Genomic DNA, 21,870 nt, shown 5'->3' with positions numbered 1-21,870 from the left:
TGAGCCACCGCGCCCGGCCAGGCTGAATTTTTTATAAACTTATAAATCTTTGGGGTGATAATATAACAGGGTGGTTTCAAAACAAAAAGAGAGAGAGAGAGAGAGAATATTCCTTTTATTCTTTGAACACAATCCTAGATTTTCTCTTAAATAAGTGTAATACTTATTTATAATAATTAAATAAGTGTAATAAATAATTTTAATTTAGTTATTTATAATAAATAAATAGTATAATAAATAATAAAGTAAATAAATAATAATTATTTACTTTGTAATAATTAAATAATTTAATATAATCCCTTGGCGAGATCAAGCATGAGCTTCAAACCATAACCAGGAGAGGGTGCTATGCAAAATAGGCGGACACATAAGTGCAGTCATTCACAAGCCATTTTTTGAAACAGATCATGCAGTGATTTAGACCTTAATGAAACGTTAACATTGCATTTAGACCAGAGACTGTTGCTGGATACAATTCTGAGTAAATTAAAAACAGTTTAAAGACCTTTATTACTTTGTATCAGTCTTTGTATTTTATACTTACATAGTTTGTGTTAATGGCTTGAGGCTTTTTGTCAGGTTTGAAATGTTACATATCCTTGGAAATACACTTGTATCATATACTTTGTATTACATAGTTTGTATAAGTGGTTTAATATGTTATGCTGCTTGGGTTACCCATCTTGGCTGTTCTTCAGTATAGCCCTGACACCTCCTGTAAGGATCCAACCTCTAAATCCAATGGCTTGCTGACAATCAGGGTACTTTACCTTGAGCACATCATAGGACTGAACTCATTCTTTTGTCCCAAGACCTGCTTTACCTCCAATATTTCTTATGCCAGTTAATGATGTTGCCCAAACCAGAAACTTTGAAGTCATTACTGGCTCCATTCTTTCCCTCCCCTTTCAAGGATTCACTTAGGAAATCCCACCGATTTACCTTCTCAATGATTTCCTTGCCTTTCAGTATTCACTCTCCGTGCCTCTAGCTCAGACAGACCCTTCCCTGACCACTTCCTCTTTTTCTCTTGTCAACTTCTCCTTTTCCTAAACAGTAAATGCAAAGCCCTCTGGCCTGCTTTTCTTCTGCCCAACCCTGGGCCCTTCCCCCCTAGACACACACACACACACACACACACACACACACACACACACACACACACACACAGCTTCTGTCTCATTCATTGCCATGGCCTCAGTTACAGGATGAAGATTCACATTTACATCTCCAGCTTCTGAGCTTGTGTCTGGGAGCCTATGTACTATCTCTACTTAAACGTTTCACAGATACCTCAAATCTAACTATTCCAAACTGAATTTATCATTTCCTCTTAAATCTTTTACCCTTTTCTATTCCTTATCTCTGAAAAGGCAACACCATTCTCCCATCTGCTTCAGCAAGTGACCTGGAAATTCATCTTGATTCTACTCCTTTACTCTCCCTCTGCAAGTCCTCTTGATTCTACCTCTCAGGTATCTTTTGACTCTTCATTCTCATTTCCATCACCTGATACAAGTTTATGCTACCACCATCTCTATCTCGGACACCTTAAAAGCAACATCCTCGGCCGGGCGCGGTGGTTCATGCCTGTGATCCTAGCACATAGGGAGGCCAAGGCAGCAGATTGCCTGAGCTCAGGCGTTCGAGACCAGCTTGGGCAACACAGTGAAACCCTGTGTGTACTAAAATTAAAAAAAAAAAAAAATAGCTGGGCATGGCAGCTCGCCTGTCGTCCCAGCTACTCTGGAGGCTGAGGCAGAAGAATCACTTGAACCCGGGAGGCACACGTTGCAGTGAGCCAAGATCATGCCATTGCACTCCAGCCTGGGCATCAGAGCGAGACTCCATCCCCCGCCCGACCACAAAAAAAAGCAACATCCTCCCAACTGCTTCCCTGGTTCTTTTCCCACCAACATGCCCTCTACGTTGCTACCAGAGTGATCTAATGCAAACCTTTAATGCCTCCCCACTGCCTACAGGATGAGCTCAAACTCCCCAACGATGTAAGTTACGAGGCCCTGCCTCATGTGATCTCTAACTCCTCACACTCTCACTATGCTCCACGTCCCTGCATCTGATGCTCCAGAAATACTGAACTACCTGTAGCATTCTGCTCACATCACACTTCAGAACTTTTGTATAATGAGCTCTTCTTTCTGCATGGGATGGTCTCACTTATTGCCTGTCTGTACACACACTCCTTTTCAGCCTGCAGAACCTGCCCAGTCTTTGCCATTTTTGAGTATTTCTTACTCCTAATTTTTCTGGAACAGAATGAATCTTGACTTCTTCTGAGTTACATCTCTGAACTTTATACATGTTTAAACAACCTATGTACCTGCGTTTCTCTGTAACTGAGTGAACACCTTTTCACAGGGAAAGGAAATATGTCTTCATCACAACAGCATCCACCACATTGCCTTACAGATAACAACACTCAATCAATGTTGAACTAAAGTTCTGCTTGTCTTGGATGAAGAAAACCACTTCACATGGTTTAATATATGGCATTTGGGGAAAATTATTTCAAGTGATAAAAATAAAGATTTTGTTAAGCAATGATATTGCTATGTCATATATTTAGATGTTAATAAAAATTAATCTAAGACAATCCCATAAAAACATAAAAGTTAATTACTGCACTCAAGCTACACCTTATTACCTTAGAAGAGGCATATTTTGACTTTTTAAAATCATCATTTATAGTTTATGATTATATCTTATCTCCCCATCTCTAACATACACCAAAAATCTATCCCCTTGGTGTCATTGCTAAACTAAACTGCAGCTCCAGGCCACCCTCGTATCTCATCTGAACTATTGCAAAAGCCACCCGACAGGTCTTCTCCAGATAGCAGCTATTGTGCTCCTTTTTAAATATATGAATACATCAGATCATGTCACTTCCCTGTTACAAAACCTCTAATTGCCTCCCATTGCACCAGAATATTTAAACTCCTTACCATGGGCTGCCTGGTCCTAAAGGGCCTACCCTTCTGCACCCACCCTACCCCTTCCACACCCACCCTACCCCTTCCACACTACTCCTGCCTCACTAGCTCTTAGCATTCCTCGATGGGGTTAGCATCCTAGAGCCTCTGCACCTGTCCCCTCCACCGCCACAGCGCTGCATGGCACTCTTCTGTCATTCAGATCTCAGTCCAAATGGCATCTCCTTAAAGGGGCCCCCTTTCCCACCCAGTGTAAAGCAGCTCACAGACACACAGCATCACACCACCCTGTTCTGTTTTCTCTTCTTCTTTTTTTTTTTTTTATTTTGGAAACTCAGTTTCGCTCTTGTTGCCCAGGCTGGAGTGCAATGGCGTGACCTCAGCTCACTGCAACCTCCTCCTCCTGGGTTCAAGCGATTCTCCTGTCTCAGCCTCCCAAGTAGCTGGGATTACAGGCATTCACCATCATGCCTGGCTAATTTCCTATTTTTAGTAGAGACAGGGTTTCTTTCTGTTGGTCAGGCTGGTTTCGAACTTCCGACCTCTGGTGATCCACCTGCCTCGGCCTCCCAAATGCTGGGATTACATGCATGAGCCACCGTGCCCCGCCTGTTTCCTCTTCGTGTTTAACCACTTAGCAGTAGAGCTGAGTGGTAAAGCACATGAGCACTAGGCTCAGACTCTGGGCTCTCATACCAGCAGGATGGCTTGCGCAAAGCACTTCATCTTTCAATGCCTATTTTTAGACCAACAATGACACCTACTTTGTAGAATTGTTATGAAGCTCAATTAGTTAGTATATTCAAAGTGCTTACTACAGAATTACCTCATAGCAAGCCTAATTAATGCATATTACCGATTAATCTTTGTTTGTTTATTGTTCGGTGCCCTCTTCTGCATCTTCCTTACATTCTTCCCTGAGCCCCCCACTCTCCAAGCATGTAAAACTAAAGAGTAGAGACCTCACAGTCTGCCTGCCACAACTTCTTTATTTCCCAATGTGGACCAGGTATGTTTGTTGAATGAATAAAGTATTTAAAACAAGTGAGGAAGGCATTTATGTTTATCTCAAATTAGTCTCATTAAACAAAACCTCTCAGCCACAGAGACTCAGATTTCTGAGCTGAGAATTACTGCAGTTTCTTTATTCTTTCTTAGCTTCTATCTCTTAGTGTACTGCTTAAGGGAAGCCGCACTTCACTGAAAGGCAGAAATAAATATTGCTACTATTGCTTACAACCCAGAGGAATATGAACAAACCTGGCTGTGCTAATCCTCGAAAGACTCATGTATTAACACTGAACGTGTTACTGCTGGTGGAAGAGGGAAGGCTGAGTTAGGTGTGGTGGTTTTCGAATTTGCTTGTTTGTTTTTAGTTCTGTTTGGTTTGGTCATTAGTTCTAAGATCTGTGTTTTTGTAAACATATAGTCAAAATCTAGGAGAAAAATATTGTCAACAAGGTAAAACTTTTATTTTGCAGATTTCTTGAAAGCAAGTAGTGTAACTAAATCCAGTAGTCAGCTTGGTTTGTATCTCCAGGATTATTTCTAATCACCCATAAAGATTAGCTTCTAGCCAGGCATGATGATTCACACCTGTAATACCAGCAGTTTGGGAGGCCCAGGTGGGTGGATCACCTGAGGTCAGGAATTCAAGACCACCCTGGCCAATATGGTGAAATCCCGTCTCTACTAAAAATACAAAAACTAGCCAGGTGTGGTGGCAGGCACCTGTAATCCCAGCTACTCTGGAGACAAAGGCAGGAGAATCACTTGAACCGGGGAGGCAGAGGTTGCAGTGAGGCAAGATTGCGCCATTGTATTCAAGCCTGGGCAACAAGAGCAAGACTTCATCTGAAAAAACAAACAAACAAACAAACAAAAAACACCCAAAAACAAAAAACAGGCTAGCTTCTAATTTTCTATACATATACTCACACACAAACATACACATCCCTATCTGTTTAGGGTTATAAGCTCGACCAGTAACGCGCGCACGAGAGACAGAGAGAGAGAGAGAGAGAGAGAGAGAGAGAGAGAGAGAGAGAGAACTTGCTTGAAATACCATGAAAGTGTGCTCTTGTTGTTTTCCTCCAGCTTTGAAGAGAAAGGCAACTTTTTCCTAAAAATCTCATTATCAGGCCCAAATTTACGGTTATTTTACTGCTGTTGATTAAATTGGAATTACTATCTTCAGATGCATAATTATATATAGCAGGTGTTTTACGACCTTCATCAGTAAGTTTGGAGTTGTCATCTACCTCTTTCCTGCAACGGGGCTTCTAAATGTTTTCCTTCTGGATTTCTGGCTGAAATTTTGCTAGTCAAGTTTTCTCTCTCCTATCGGTACTCACCCACCCCTCCTCACCCGCAGTCATTAACAGCAAGTCTGGATTTAAATGTATTTCTGCTACCACTGACCCACTGAAAGAATTTTTTCAGGTGATATCTACAAGTCTCTCCAATTAAAAATTTATTATTTTTTCCCTTTGTAGTAATTTGTGGAGAGTTCTTCTGATAAAGAACCAAAATTCTGTGTCAAATTTTTACCCTCTAGTTTCAGCATTCATTGATGATTTTCTATGTTTATTAGTTGGCATCCTATTGCAAGAAAAGCCTTTCTTCTTTCCTCATTTATTTATATTAATATCGATTGCTGGGTTTTATTTTAATCAACGGCTTATAATCCATTATGATGATTTATACCGATGGCAAAATTATCGCAGCTTTAGCCACTGGGAGAGACTTCAAGCTGACAGCGGCGGACCTTTGACCAGTTCCCGTCATTTTTAAAGCACTTCCGCGTCTCTGGCACAACTGATCGCGCCCCAGCCCTGGTATCCGTCTTTTCTCCAGAGGTGGTGTCAGAAAGCCGTGGTTCCTGTTCTTGGCGCGTGGGATTTAGAAACCAAGGACTGGGTGCTAGATGTACCACTGGCCTTTCATTGCTTGAGCCAGAAGAGTTTCATATCTTCTTTTGCCATGTATCAGCTAGAACGTACAAACCACTCCAAGCGTGGCTCCAGAAAACGGAATTTTTATCACCTTTCTCAATACCCTGAGGCAGAACGACCCACGTGCGTTGGCCAGAGACGCACCACACTGAAACTCTCTTCCGCTTGAGACCCTCTAGGAGGAAAGTGCACGCGTGTGGCGATGCGTGTGTTGCAGGCGTGGATTGCATCCTCACACGCGTGCAATACGAGCCAGTGTCCTGCAGAGTCCGCTGTGCTCCGGCCCGCGCAGCACGGAGCTTCCTCGAACCCGGAGTGGCTGCCACGCTTTGCAAGGACACCGTAGAGGGGCATGTCCGCGCTGCGACTTCCTCCCGACGCCGCCTCTGATTGGCTCCTGGGCTTATAAGACACGCGTGGGTGAGCAGCTGCCGCGGGCAGAAACTTGCCGGAGGTCTCCGGGTGGCAGCGCGCTGTCCTCCTCGCCAGCCCGCGCGCGCCCAGCCGAGGGCGCGGGGCAAAGATGAGGTCATCGTGCGTCCTGCTTGCGGCCCTGGTGGCGCTGGCCGCCTATTACATCTACATCCCGCTGCCCAGCTCCGTGTCCGACCCCTGGAAGCTGATGCTGCTGGACGCCACTTTCCGGGGTGCACAGCAAGTGGTGAGGTGCAGCCCAGCGCGGCTTCTCCCTTCCTCCTCTTACGCAATACTTGAAGGGGGTGCAAAATGTCTCCGCCGGGTTCCACGAAAACGCAGGTTTTTCCTAATGCAGCGAGGCTGCCACTCTTTACGGTGGTCCGGTCGGGCATTTTCAGGGTACCGCGTTCGCGTCCTTGCTAGCAGCGGGCAAGAGCTGCCTTTCCTCGTCTGTGTTTGTGACGTGGGAGAAGTGCTGGGATAGAATTTGACAACTGCTTAAACTGTCGTCGGTCCTAAGTATCTTCCTCCTCCTTGGTTTGCAACGTCAAAAGGCGTTTTATAAATCCACGTTTTATAAGTCACCCTTCCCCACACTGTCATTCTCCCATAGGGGCCGGCAGAGAGTGAGTTAAGTGCTTTTAGGAGTGCTCGGAAAAAGCAGGCTCTGGTTCCTGGGAATGCAGCCACCTTAGAAGCGAAGCAGGCTAGGGCGGTCTCCCAGTGTCCCCAGGCTGTGGAGCGCTCCCTTCCCGAGCCCGCAGGCAGGCTCCCCATCCAAGCACGTAAGGAACCAGAGGTATCTTGCACCCGAGGCAGATTTCAGCTCAGCCCTGGAAACGGGACTGGGAAGCTGGGCTGGCTGAAAGGTGAGGAGGCGGCAGCCCGTGTTTTCATGATGCGTGTTTTCTGCTTGCCCTGCAGCATTTATTATGTCCTTGGCTGTCAGATAGACTTCTCCTGAGCCAGGTTACTTTCCTTCACCTGGGAGGGTAACATTTCTCTCCACTGTATCTTGGGCGTGTGTTCATTCCTTCCATAGACAGGAAAATGTAACTGTCTGGTTTATTCCACGGAAGGGGCATTATTTTTAGTGTCAGAGAATCTAAACTACAGTCTGCAGCCAAGGCTGAGCCCTCTGATTGGACGGTATTTCTGAGCAGGCTGCTCGATCTAAACTCTAACCTTCTCCAAAAGCAAGCCTCCTCCATTACCCCAACCTTGGGCTTTAATCTCAGAATATTTTTTATAAACTCCTTCTTTCAGAAATGACAACTAGAGAAAGAGAAAAAAATCATTTCAACCTGAGAAAGCTGATTGTATAAAATCATCAGTTTTCCTGGCGGGTTTGTATTCCTGTTTCCTGTCCACTCATTTATGTGTAGGATTACATAATCTGCGGGGCTTTATCCTAGCAAAAGTCCCTTACTAGGGTATTGTAAGCTATTGTAGCACATTCTTAGCATGGATTTGCTTTTCTTGAATTCAGCCACATTCTCACCTCCAAAGCCCCTTTTGTTTCTCAGGAAAGGTCTGTGAAGCTATAGACCCGCCCCCCGCCCCCCGCCCATCACCTTCCTTTCCTCCTGCTTCCTGTATTGTTGACATGGTGAAAATGATCATCCCCTTCTTTAGCACTGATGTCGGGAAAGTCGGTTTTGATGTAGGAAGCCCTGCAATCCCTCTCTTCCCCCATGAAATTATGTAATTTGAGAGTAATGTCCTTCAAAGATCGAGGAACAGTGATGTTTCCCCGGGTGGGTTAATGGTCTTCTACAATAACTTAAACATAGGAAAACAGGGAAAAGATCAAACAGCTATGTTAGCTGCAGAAATTATTCTTAGTTTTCAGGTCGCCAAAGAAGTCTTCTCCATCATAAGTAATCTAGGACAAGCTAGGTTTGGAGAAAAGCCTTTCTTTCCCTGCTAGGCTTGCCAGCCCCATCAATGACAAGGCAGTGTGAGGTCCTCCACAGAGTATGCCCTCCAGTGGTGCTTGGGAATGATGGTGGGTGTAACCTGAAGTCAGCAGTAGATGAGTCACCTGACACTGTGGCTCATGAGTGGATTTGCAGAGAAATGGCTCTCATCAATTCTCTTCTAAATTGTGAAATAGCAGAAAGATCGTTATGGTCAGACGGAAACATATTCTACTTAATAAAGTGATTTACCAGTGTCACCTCAAATCTTCCTGAGTTTTCCCTGTAAAATAGGGCAAATAACTACCTTGTAGGTTTGCTGTAAGGCTTAGTAATGTATATGAGTGCCTGGTTCTTGTAGTTAGTCTTCAGGTTGTCACCAAGGGTCCATTGTGGGAACATCTATAAGAATGCTCACCTTTTTTGAAGCAATAAAATAAGTATAAACTGGAGGTAATTTATGTAATTGAAACCTGGAGCACTGCTACTAAATTGCGTGGTGTCAATCTCATTACTCAACTAATTTTAGTTTGAGTTGATTGGCTCAATTGCAAAGGCAAGTGAAGCTTTTTAGAGATTAAGCTCAGTCTACTTTCCAACACAGCACCACCTGCCTACCGTCGAGAATCGTGAATGTTAGGTTTATTCTGTTGTCGTTGGCAAATGCTTCGCCCTTTCCTACTCTTTATCTCCTTTGTCTTGTGCAGTGAGTCAGATTGTTGAGATTATGTTCATTGCACTTTTCTTCCTTGGGGTTCCCCATATTCCCTAAGAAGAAGCAACTTAGGATCTCTCGGACTCATCTCAAACACGGATGCTATGCTAGAATCACCTAAGGACTGTAAAACAAAACAAAACTTGATACTCGGGTTACACTACATACCAAACCTACTCAAAATCTCTGGGAGATTAGTGTTCCTAGCAGTGTTTAAGTTCCCCAGATGATCTTCATTGCAGCAAAACTTGAGAACCACTGCTCTATAAGATGAAACGCATTGCTGTTGTAGACAACGAACTTTCCTTGATCTGCAGGTTATATTGCATACATGTTGCTGGAAATGAGCCCTTTACATTAGCATGGATTAGTTTATCAGATTAGTTGATACTTTGGCCCTAAGGGGATAAAATACTAGCTAGGCAAATTTCAGTGTTACAGCAAAGCCACCTAAGACTTGAGCAGTGGAAAAGCACAAACAAAAGTAGGTCTTGGAAAGGCGAGGAGTGATTTAGATGAAGACCAGGCAGCAGGAGACTAGAGGAACAAAAGAACAGAGTCTGGGGAAGTCCTGAAGGCTGATTTCCAAACGCTATGCAAACAGATTTTTTTAAAAAGGTAATCTCAGTGCAGGTTAAAATACTGAGAAGTGTACATTGCTGGAGAAAATGCATGTTAGAACCATGGTTTTTGGAGAACGGTTTAGCAATATCTATCAGAAGCCTTAAAAGCGTGCTTATTTTTTGACCTGTGATCCCTCTAGATAGAATTTATTGTAAGTAATGATAGCTATAAAGCCATAAAGATGGCAACATTTTACAGGATTAAAAAACTTGTTCGTCAGCACCATAAGACAAAGAAAAAAACCAAACTTGTTGAACTTGTCTAAAAGCACTGCCATTTATAATAAATGCGAAGGAACATTAAGCAACCTTTTTCTTTTTCTTCTTTTTTGTAGCGCCATTTAAAAGAATTAAAATTTAAGAACAGTCAAAGATTAAATAACGGTAAATTCATATTTGAAAATACTAGGCAGTTAAAAAATTTAGGTTGTAAAATGTTTAATGACTTGCAAAAGATTTATACTGTGTGTTAAGCAGGAAACAGCTACAGCTACAAAATAGCGTATACACTATATATCAAAACGTGTATCTGTGTTTGTGTAGAAAAAGCAGAAAGATATAATTTAAAACATGATGTTTTTTTTTTTCTGGGCCATAAGATTTTATCTTCAGTTTTTGTATTGGTATGTTCTAGATTTTCCACAATGAACATGAAGTAATAAATTACTTTAAAACTTTTTTTCTTGGCCTGGTGCAGTGGCTCACACCTGTAGTCTCAGCTCTTTGGGAGGCTTAGGCGGGTGGATCACAAGGTCAGGAGATCGAGACCATCCTGGCTTACATGGTGAAACCCCCATCTTAAAACACACACACACACACACACACACACACACACACACACACATTTTTTTATCCAGGCATGGTAGCTCATGCCTGTAATCCCAGCACCTTGAGGGGCTGTTGTGGCAAACCCCCATTAATCTCAGTAGTGAAGGCACCAGGTTGAAGAGGCTGAAGAAGATTCCTACAGCCTGCAAACAAGACATGGCTTTTGTTGTTGTTGTTATTGAGATAGAGTCTTACTCTGTCACCCAGGATGGAGTACAGTGGTGTTTTCTCTGCTCACTGCAACCTCCTCTGCCTCCTGGGTTCAAGTAATTCTCTGCCTCAGCCTCCTGAGTAGCTGGGTTGACTGCCCACCACCACCTGGCTAATTTTATTTTGTATTTTTAGTAGAGATGGGGTTTCACCATCTTGGCCAGGCTGGTCTTGAACTCCTGACCTCGTGATCTACCTGCCTCGGCCTCGCGAAGTGCTGGGATTATAGGCATGAGCCACTGCGCCCGGCCTGGATCATTTTCTAACTCACTACTGCTGATACTGCGAATCTTTTTAGTGGTATGATATAAAAGAAGTGCTGAAATTCATACCTATGCTGGGTGTTCCCGTTTCTTACACATGAGAGTGCTTTTGGACATAGTTGATCAAGGATTTTCATCTTGTCAAATGTCCCTAAATTTGTTGAGACTTAATGTCACCTCACTTGAATTCTCAGTGCATGATGTGCTTTTGGGCTGTGTGGGTGTGGTTTAAATGACAGCTCAGCTGGAAACTGCAGAACGCCAACGTGCTAACCTCTTTCAGAACAGTTTTAAACTGGAATGTTTACTAATGTCGGGTAAATTTAACTTGAAAATGTTAGTAAATAATTACTGTGCAGAAATTGTGATGACATGTATTTCTTTATGTACATTGATCACTAACCACAGTTTTTAGCTGATTTGCTAGAATTTTTCTTTAAACATGTGACAGCAGAAAGCTTTTAAGAATAGTGTCAAGGGCTTTATTGAATCAGTATGAGTTCTGACGGGTGAACAACCTGAGTTGGTCTCTGCAGGTAGACCCTATGAAACATTAAGGTCCAGTTGATTCAGCTGCCAGGTATGTAAGATAATCCCCAATCGATACTTTCCTTTTTATTTTTTCTAGCGCTTCTACAAATACAGCCCTGAACATAGAAATACCCTCATTATTTTAACGGGACATCCTATTTCTACTATGCAGTTTGAGCTTGATCTGAGACATATCTATGAAGTGTGAAAGTACAGTTAATCATTCTTAAATGCTCTTTTTATGCACAATTGCTTCTTTTAAAATAGCATATATATATATATATATATATTTTTTTTTTTTTTTTTTTTTTTGAGTTGGAGTCTCACTCTGTCACCCAGGCTAGAGTGCAATGGTGCCATCTCGGCTCACTGCAACCTCTGCCTCCTGAGTTCAAGCAATGCTCCCGCCTCAGCCTCCCGAATAGTTGGGATTACAGGCACCTGCCAATCATGCCTGGCTAATTTTTTTGTATTTTTGTAGAGACGGGGTTTCACTATGTTGACCAGGCTGGTCTTGAACTCCTGACCTCAGGTGATCTGCCCGACTCAGCCTCCCAAAGTGCTGGGATTACAAGGCATCAGCCACTGTTCCCAGCTATATTTACTTTAAACAAACAAACAAACAAACAAAACATGTAACGCCACAAATATGTGTCATTCTTCTGGAGGGCCCATGCTAGTCCTCTGTGAATTGTTCCAATTTTAGTATATGTGCTGCTGAAGTGAACACCATATATCTCCCTTTGCTGCCAAATGTACTTATGTGGGAACTGTCTACCACTTACCCTTCATTTTATGTTTATATAGAATGAGGAAACATAATTCGACTTATTTTCATTTTTTGCTTTTATTTATTTATTTATTTTTTTAAGAAACAAGGTTTTGCTCTGTCACCCAGACAGGGATGCAGTGGTGTGATCATAGCTGGAAACTTGAACTTCTGGGCTCAAGGGATCCTTCTGCCTCAGCCTCCTGAGTAGCTGGGACTACAGTCACGTACCACCATGCCCAGCTATTTTTCTTTTCTTTTTTTTTTTCTTTCTTTCTTTTTTTTAGGAGAAATGAAGTCTTACTGTGTTGCCCAGGCTGGTCTCAAACTCCTGGGCTCAGGTGATCCCTTCGCTTTGGCTTCCCTGAGTGCTGGGATCACAGGCATGAGCCACTGTGCCTACCTATAATTGAATTTTCAAATGAAAAACCTGACTATGTTCGCTGCCTAATCTAAGGTGTGTCATGTTATGAAATTTTAACAAGCTATCTTTCAGTGTGTAATAAAATTAAAACCCTGGAAGTCGTCACCTATTAAATAAATATTAAGTGAACACCAAGGCAGGGAGCTGGTCTGGCTAAACAGAAATGTGTAAGGCAGATACCTAATCTTGAGAAGCTTACAGTCAAGTGTGAGGGATGATAAATCAACTGCCAGTGAGAAAGTGGGAGCTTGAATGATGGAAGAATTATGATAGAGGCATTTGTGAGTTGCAGCGAGAGCCCTGGAAAGAACATCTAAAGCAGACCTGGGCATTGGGGAAATGTCTCTAATCTGAGATATCAAGTTTGAGTGCTTACAGTAACAATAGCATCTATTGAGCATGTAGTGAGCATTTACTTTGTGGCAGATACTGTGCTATGTGCTTTGCATGCAGTTTAGCCCATGGTAATACAATCAGGCAGGTGTTCTTTATGTGACAAAGGAGGAGACTGAAATGCAAAGAAAAGTGACTTGCTTAAGATGACACAGTTTATATGAGGTGGAGCCTGAATTCAATTCCAGCCAGTGTTACTCCTGAACTCAAGAGTTTAACCACTGTGCTAGATTTCCTTATAACAGAAACCAGAGAAGAGAATGGTGAAAGGGGCCTTCCGGCCAGAAGCAGCAGTATGTGAAGGCTCTGGTGGGAGAGGAGGGTACAGCTGAGGAACCAAAAGTGGTTTAGACTGGCTGGAGCTTGAAGTTGAAAAGTCAGAGAGGGAGGCAGAGGGGAAGCACCAGGCAGGTGAGGAAAAGCTCTGTGGACAAGAAAGGAGCGACTGAAAGTCTGCTAGCAGAGAAGTCACATGCTCAAAACCATATCAATGTTTAAATGTTGTTTAAATGCACTCAACCTTGACATCTCAGAAAAGATACACTTCCCCAGTGCCCAGGTCTGCTTCAGATGTTCTTTCCAACGCTCCTGCAGCAACCCACAAATGTCTCTATCATAATTCTCCTTCCATCATTCAAGTGCCCGCCTTCTCAGTGGCGGTGTGGACACTGGAACCTAAGAAAGCAGAAGTGAAGGCCAGAGATCACTTAGGAGCCACCAATCCAGGTGAGAGCATGAACTAATGAAGTGGGACTGATTGGGAAGAAAGCTGACCGGAGCTGCTGATGGAGGGGAGGATGTGAAGCCAGAGAGGATATTAGTAGAGACGGGGTTTTCAGCATATTGGCCAGGCTGGTCTTGAACTCCTGACCTCAGGTGATCCACCCGCCTCAGCCTCCCAAAATGCTGGGATTATAGGCGTGAGCCACCTCACCCGGCTTATTATCATTGTTATTAAACACAGATAGTCTCCAAGTTACATGTATTTAGATAGCCATGTAATTTATTGTCCAAACCAGGACATTTTTGAGAGTAGCAGGGACTGCTGTTAATAATCATGCTAGGTCAACAGTGTTTTTTTCTTTGTTTTGAGACAGGGTCTCAGGCTGGAGTGCAGTGGTGCGATCTCCACTCACTGCAACCTCCACCTCCCCAGGTTCAAGCGATCTTCCCACCTCAGCCTCTTGACTAGCTGGGACCATAGGCACACACCACCATGTGCAGGTGATTTTTGCATTTTTTTTTTTGTAGAGATGAGGTTTCCCTATATTGCTCAGGCAGGTCTTAAACTCCTGGGCTCGAGTGATTCTCCTGCCTCAGCCTCCCAAAGTGCTGGGATTACAGGTGTGAGGCACCACGCCTGTCTCAGAACAATGGTTTTAAACCGGAATGATTCTCCGTCAGACCTGGACGGATGCTCAGGCTGCATTTATTTGACTTGCACACATTCGGCCTAATCAAGTCAACGTTGTGAAATGATCTTTTGTTTCCCAGTCCTCAGTGCTCCAATCTGACTTCGCCCTCCAATTACCACCCCTGTACCCCACCAGGGCTTCCTATCCCCTGTAGAATAAAAGTGCTAAGTTCCTTGGCTGGCCCTTGGTGCTTGCTACCACCTGGCACCATGTTGCTGACTGCAGCCTCAGTGTGTCACAGATGACAGTTTAGCTCATGAACCTGTTTAAGTTTCTCCTGTTGTCCCCTCTGTCCCGGACGCCCTCCCACCCTTTTACTTTGGTCAGTATCCCGCGCATCTTTCAATACCAACTCAGAAATCATCTCTTTGGAGAACTTCCCCATCTCCTGCCCTCTGACTGCCCTGCCTCAGCCTTAATTTCTGTCTCAACACTCTGCTAGGGCTTTGTTTTACTTTTATAGCCCTTATATGTTGCTACTTCCTTACATACAGCCTCCTCACCAAATCATAAATTTTCTTACCTATCATAGACATAATTTTCCACTTACTGTTTTAGGGGTTTTGTTTTTGTTTGAAGATCATTGATGATAGAGAGGCTAGAGAGAAATCAGGAATTCATGGCTCTGCTTCTGTTATCGCCGTGTTACTGTGTCTGCCACAAAGAGCAGACCCTGTGCTTCCACGTGCTTCTGACTGAACGTAGCCGACAGTTGTCCTTCACAACTGTTTTGCAAGCCTCGCTGTTTTTGGGTTTCTAACTTCCTTATGTTTTCATAGATTTATGCTTGTCTTCAAATTTGTCATGAATTACGTGTCTGTTTCTAACTAAATATTAGTTATAATTATAAGCCATCTCCTTAAAAGAACACTGGTGGTTTTCCACACTGGAGAGCTGTCAGCCTTTCCTTTTTCCTCTTGAATAGGATAGTTGATGAATGCCCCATGAGAGACTGAGAGACCCTTTTTGGAGCTGCCTGTCCCATATTGTTGTCCGTGCCCTGAGACTCAAACTATCTTTCTTTGATCATGTTGAAATCTACTTTTTAAAAAGTGGAAGATGTTTGTCTCACTGTTTCTGGTATATGCACCATTTCCAAGGTCAAGTCACTTCATTGCAAGCTTTCAGTCACATCCATTTCACTGCACACGGTTCTTCCTTGCTCCCAAGAGGCAAGGCTAGGCAGCAATGATCCGGGCTTCCTTAACTCTCTTAGCAAGGCAAGTCAATTCTCCTTTTAGAGGCTGGGCGCAGTGGCTCATGCCTGTAATCTCAGCACTTTGGGAGGCTGAGGTGGGCAGATTACCTGAGGTCAGGAGTTGGAGACCAGCCTGGCCAACATTGTGAAACCCTGTCCCTACCAAAAATACAAAAATAAGCCGGGTGTGGTGGCAGATGCTGGTAATCCGAACCACTTGGAAGGCTGTGTCAGGAGAATCACTTGAACCCGGGCGGCGGAGGTTGCAGTGAGCTGAGATCATGCCACTGCACTCCAGCCTGGGTGACCAAGCAAGGCTCCATCTCATCAAACAAACACACAAAAAAACAAAAAATGCATCACATAGGCAAGAAGTGTATTACATATTTACAAATTGTAGTCCTTGACGATGCTAATATTGTTAAAACAAAAAAACTTGATACAAAGTAAGTTTAACAGTTTATTTGAGCCAAGGATGACTGATGAATCGGGCAGCACTCACAACCAGAAGGGGTTTAGAGAACTGTACTCTGCAGAGTGAGCAGCAAGATTCTCTAGAGCAAACACCCAAGAGAGGCAGAGGAATTAATTACCTGATGGGCTACAGCTAGGCGTTTTGCCTTATTTGGGAATAATTCAGTGGTCAGAGGTTAGTGGTTTCTCATAGGTTCAGCCTACGTTTTGTTTTACTGTTTATGTTGAATCGAGTTTTGGCCTGCTTATTTAGGGGCTCTGGTTCCAGTGACAACCTCAGGCTAATGGCCTCAGTATTTGCTTTAAAGATATATATTGGCAGGGCACTGTGGCTCACACCTGTAATCTTAGCACTTTGAGAGGCCGAGGCAGGTGGATTGCCTGAGCTTAGGAGTTTGAGACCAGCCTGGGCAACATGGCAAAACCCTGTCTATATTTAAAAAAATATACAAAAAATGAGCCAGGTATGGTGGGGCACACCTGTAGTCCCAGTTACTCGAGAGGCTGAAGGACAAGAATCGCTTGAACCCAGGAGGCCGATGTTGCAGTGAGCCGAGATCACACCATTGCACTCCAGCCCGGATGACAGAGAGAGGCTCTTTGTCAAAAAAAGAAAAAAAGTTATATATTGCACATTGAATAGGGCTCTATGGTTAAATAAGCCAAGTTTAACAGAGTTAATCAGGATTTCTTCTTTAACTGTAAAATCTTTAAGAAATCTGACTGTGCTAATGTGTATTTTGAATCTTCAAAAGAATGTACAATGAATCCCAAATTCAATTGACTATAGATCTCTTATTTTACAAAATACCTCATGCAACTGATGGTGTATTTACCAAACGCTGGGGAACATTTTCATAGCATTTAAGAGCATGGACTTTGGGATCAGGGAGACTTGTCCTCAAATCTTGGCTTTGAGCTGTACTCGTCGTGTGACCTTGAATAGAGGACGTACCTAAGGGTTTGTTTACTGATCTAGCCAGCGATTAAAATGCTGAGTCTGGAAAGTTATGAAGATTGCATAAGATGCGTATAAAGCTTTATGATTCATTGCCATCATCATCAAACACTAGTTAATATGTAAGGCACTTGGAGCAGTGCTTGACACACAAGAAAGAGATCTGATTTTTGTCAGTTGTCTACACTATACTACGATGGTAATTTTTTTTCTTTTGTTGTCACCATTATGCTTACAATCCGCTGTTGCTCTCAGGCAGGTTTCCAGTTGACCACCATAATTGAGATAATATAGCATGGCCTCTCTATCATTTGTTAGCTGAGCAATTATTATGTGCTAGCACTGGGATATTGCAATTCACAAGACAAACAGCAGTTGGTCCTCCTGGAGCTACAATCCAGTGCTAAACACATGAGACAAATAAGCGAAGGAAATACAGGAAATGGGGAGAAATTTGTTGTCAGGTCAGTGATCACGGAAACCCTGGAAATCCATGAAATCCCCTGAGGAGACAGTGTTGAATGAGGAGGGTGTTAGAGCTGCTGAGAAGAGGTGGAGCCTTGGAGGAGACAAACATTAGGAAAACAAGAAAAACTGGGAGAGGACGTGAGAAGCCCAGAGAGCACTGCCAGCAGGGCGGGGTCGGCTGTGATGGATGAACTCCCCTGAGAAGCTGAGGGCCCTGCGGACTGAAATGGGCCTTCTGGGGCCCCACAGTGGACTCGGCACCTGTGCGTTTTCCATGCAGTGTCTCAACCTGTAGCCTGTTTGTTGGAGTGATGTCAAGGATGTTTTCCAAAACTGATGTTTTGACTTTGGCCATGTTGATATTGAGCTATCATTTCTGACAAGAAATAGTCAAGATATACTTTATAAGTTGTGATTAAAATTCAAGGTGGAGGTTACTGATGGAAATTACTGAGGTACTAAATAGTAAAACACACGCACACAAACACACGCACACGTGCACACACACACATACGTGCACACACACGCATACAAACATGCACACACACATGCACACACATGCATGCACACACGCACACACACATGCTCACACATATGCACACATACACACACACACAAACACAACTCTTTCCCCAAATAACTAATTTAATGTTCCATTGATGTGGAAACATATTTTACAATCTGATCTCTTCACAGGCTAACTAGCCTTTTCTGCCTGTTTCAAAAAAAAGGTTCACATCAGATTAGTAGTAAACTTAGTCCATTTTAGATTAAATGCTGTTAGTTCTACAGTTGTATAGCATTTAAATCCAGGCCAGTCACTTTGGCTCATGCAGCTGGGTCTGAATGGATGAGAAGCAGCACACGGGCTGGCACACACAGGAAGCTACTGCTGTGACGTTTCTGAAAGTATCAAAGCCTGAAGAAGGTCTTTACATGACCCAGCCATGGGTGAGATGAGCCTGCCTTGTGTTGTTAGATCTATTTCACTGTTTTAATTGTGGTCACTTTTAATAAGCTAACAGGAAGATGAAGCACACGATCAACATCAAAAGTAAGTACTACTTGGTGAAATAAACTTTACTTACTAAAAATATTCTAGGCCAGATACGGTGGCTCACACCTGTAATTCTAGCACACTGGGAGGTCGAGATGGGTGGATCACTTGAGCCCAGGAGTTTGAGACCAGCCTGGGCAACACAGTAAAACCCCCATCTCTATGAAAATTTTTTTAAAAAATTAGCCAGGCGTGGTGACATGCACCTGTGGTCCCAGCTACTTAGGAGGCTGAGGTGGGAGACTCACTTGAGCCCAGGAGGTTGAGGCTGCAGTGAGCCGTGATCCCGCCACTGCACTCTAGCATGGGCAACAGAGCCAGACCCTGTCTCAAAATAAAAGTAAAGAAAGAAAAATAATTAAAAATATTCTGTTGCAAACCTTAGGGGAGCATCTAACTCCTGGTGGCCAAATAATATAATTTGATTGAAAACAATGAGGTTTTTCTTCTGTTTGGTTTTAGTAGCTTTTTGTCTTCAACAAAAACTTCTTTAAGTCTCTCTCTTGCTGTGTCCCTCATGTATTACTTCAGAAGGTCATTCTTTGTTTAAAGTTTGAAACAAACACTGCAGTTGCTGGCAGCTGTGGCGCCTTATTGGAGACAAAGCCTTCTTCATGTTTGTCTAAAGGGTTGGGTCTGTGGTTAGAGAACTTGACCTCTTGTTTGAACTGCCCAGTCTAGTTTCCCTCTTACCTCCTCTGACTACACCCTGTTCTTCCTTTACCTGTGTTTTCCAGTTCTACCTGTCACTGGTAATTGTCTATTTGTTTAATTACTCCTAAGTAATTCCATCTCCACTGCCTGGCTGAAGGCTCTGGCAGGGAGGGGCTTGTCTGTGGGCTTCCCCACTGTGAGCCCAGCTCCTAAAAGTACCTGGCACAAAGTAAACACTCACATATTTGCTGAGTGAATAGACTGATGGGTGACCAAAAGTCCCTGGACAGCGTCTACAGTAGAGGGGGTATTGGTGATTATACCCTGACAGGAAGTAGTCTCTGTGCATCCCGTTTCTCCAATGAAGCAGCATCAGTGGAATTCACCAACAAAATGTGCTTGCAGGCGGGTGTGGTAGCTCATCCCTGTAATCCCAGCACTTTGAGAGGCCGAGGTGGGTGGATCACTTGAGGTCAAGAGTTCGAGACCAGCCCTGGCAACATGGTGAATCCCCATCTCCACTAAAATTACAAAAATTAGCTGGGCACAGTGGCACACATCTGCAGTCCCAGCTCCTCAGGAGACTGGGGCAGGAGAATTGCTTGAACCCAGGAGGTGGAGGTTACAGTGAGCTGAGATCACACCACTGCACTCCAGCCTGGGCAACAAAGTGAGACCCTGTCTCCAAAAAAAAAAAAGTGCTTACCTTTGCCCTGGATATCTGTTTTCTTTCCATGAAGAGTCTAAGCAGAAAATGGTAAAGGGTAAGCTGCCTGCTTCTTCAGAACGCCTGAACATCGCAGCAATAGTGAAAGGAAACATACAGCAATGCATTCATTCATTCCACAATTATATTGAACACAGATTATGTAAGAGGTGGTATATTAGGCCTAGGGGAACAAACATGAAGGAGAGACCGAGAAACTCATAATGATAATGCAACAAGTTATAAAAGTAGAGGCTTAAACCAAGTATTAGAGAGCACGAAGGCAGGAGTGACGACCCGAGGGGTAAGTTGGACAGGACACCAGAGAGGAAGGGAGGTCTCACGTGGCTATCGAAGGATGGACTGGGGTTTGATCATGAGGGGAATCGGAAGAAATGCCAGTAACAAACAGAACCTACAGTTCAGCCCTCTGTATCTGTGAAGAAAGTATCTGAAGGAGTCTACTGCCCGGGCAAGACAGACAAGCTGTGTGAGCAAAGTGTGTACAAAGCAGCAAAACACCTGAATATGAGTAGGCAGTGTGGATGTCAGAGTAGATGTTTAAGTTCCATAATCCTGGATGTCATAGCTACTTTAAAAATTTCCCCTCAGAAGTATAATTTCTTCAGTAAATTAGAACTGAATTATTTTATTATAAAAGGTAATCATGCTATAGAAATTTTTAAAAATGGGGAAAAAATCACCTATAGTCTCACAGTAATACAACCACTATTTCTTTTTGAATTTATGTTGTCTTTTTTTGTTAGATTGAATATGCACTACTAATAGTAGAATTCTACCAGCAGGATTTGTCAAACGACTGCATATTTCCATCTTTTGTAATGGATGCACTAGAGCCAGCGTCCTTTTTAAACCTAGCTATTCTCCTACTACCAAAAATTTAGACTGTTTAGTGACTTGCTACCGTAAATAATGTTACAGTGAACATGTTGTGTAATCAGCTTTTTTAGGATTTTTCTCAAAAGAGTCTTAAAAAGCAGAACTACTAGATCAAAGTCTATAAATATTTTTGCAGGTCCTATTACAAATGTTTAAGTTATTTTCCAATTTATAGCAGTGTGCAAGAATGTGGCTGTGCTGCGCTATTTTCCAGCAGGAACAATTCTAATTGATTTTTTTTAACTTGTTACTTCGGTAGCTTAAACGGTTACCTTGTTTAATTGGAATCTCTTTGAAAAGGGTTGACATTAAAATTCTTGTTTATTTCCTTCATTGCATATTTATTGCACATCACTTTGCACCAGCACTATTCTGGGGAAAGAACAGTAAACAAGTGTATTTCTTGTGCTCATACTCTATATTCTTAAAGAAATGTTCTTTAAAAAAAAATGCTTGAGAGGCTAAATATTTTCCCCAACCTCATGCAGCTTGCAAGTGGGTACAAGGAAATTGGAAAGTGGTCTGTTTTACAGTCTTTCTAATTTTACTATACTACCCTGAGAAGGAAATACAGGGATTCTTTTTTTTTTTTGAGATGGGGTTTGGCTCCGTTACCCAGGCTGGAATGCAGTGGCGCGATCTCCGCTCATTGCAATCTCTGCCTCCTGGGTTCAAGTAGTTCTCCTGCCTCAGCCTCCTGAGTAGCTGGGATTACAGGCCCACACCATTACACCCAGCTAATTTTGTAATACAAGGGCTGGGTGTGGTGGCTCATGCCTGTAATCCCAGCACTTTGGGAGGCCGAGGTGGGCAGGTCACCTGAGATCGGGAGTTCGGGACCAGCCTGGTCAATGTGGTGAGATCTTGTCTCTTCTAAAAATACAAAAATTTCCTGGATGTGGTGGGTGCCTGTAGTCCCAGCTACTCTGAAGGCTTGAAGCAAGAGAATCTCTTGAACCCGGGAGGTGGAGGTTGCAGTCAGCTGAGATTGTGCCAGCGCACTCTAGCTTGGGTGACAGAGCCAGACTCCATCTCAAAAA

The 21,870-nt window shown here is 43.2% G+C and overlaps 1 protein-coding gene and 1 non-coding gene across 2 annotated transcripts in view; one reads left to right on the top strand and one right to left on the bottom strand.

The window, feature by feature from the left end:
• The first annotated feature begins 6,201 nt into the window (after nt 1-6,201).
• NCEH1 (neutral cholesterol ester hydrolase 1) overlaps nt 6,202-21,870 on the top strand; it is a 57,559-nt gene continuing 41,890 nt past the window's right edge. The window contains exon 1 of the mRNA XM_017529891.2: nt 6,202-6,569. Within this exon, the coding sequence (XP_017385380.1) occupies nt 6,432-6,569 (138 nt within the window). The 5' untranslated portion in view covers nt 6,202-6,431. The remainder of the gene's footprint in view (nt 6,570-21,870) is intronic.
• LOC119471440 lies at nt 12,042-12,144 on the bottom strand. Its single transcript, XR_005200493.1, has one exon. It is a non-coding gene; the product is annotated as a U6 spliceosomal RNA (small nuclear RNA).

The sequence above is a fragment of the Cebus imitator genome, unplaced genomic scaffold, assembly GCF_001604975.1.
Source record: "Cebus imitator isolate Cc_AM_T3 unplaced genomic scaffold, Cebus_imitator-1.0 Scaffold61, whole genome shotgun sequence".
In the NCBI taxonomy this organism is placed as follows: domain Eukaryota; kingdom Metazoa; phylum Chordata; class Mammalia; order Primates; family Cebidae; genus Cebus; species Cebus imitator.
Note: the sequence above shows the minus strand (reverse complement) of the source record. Positions and strands in the feature narration are given on the sequence as shown.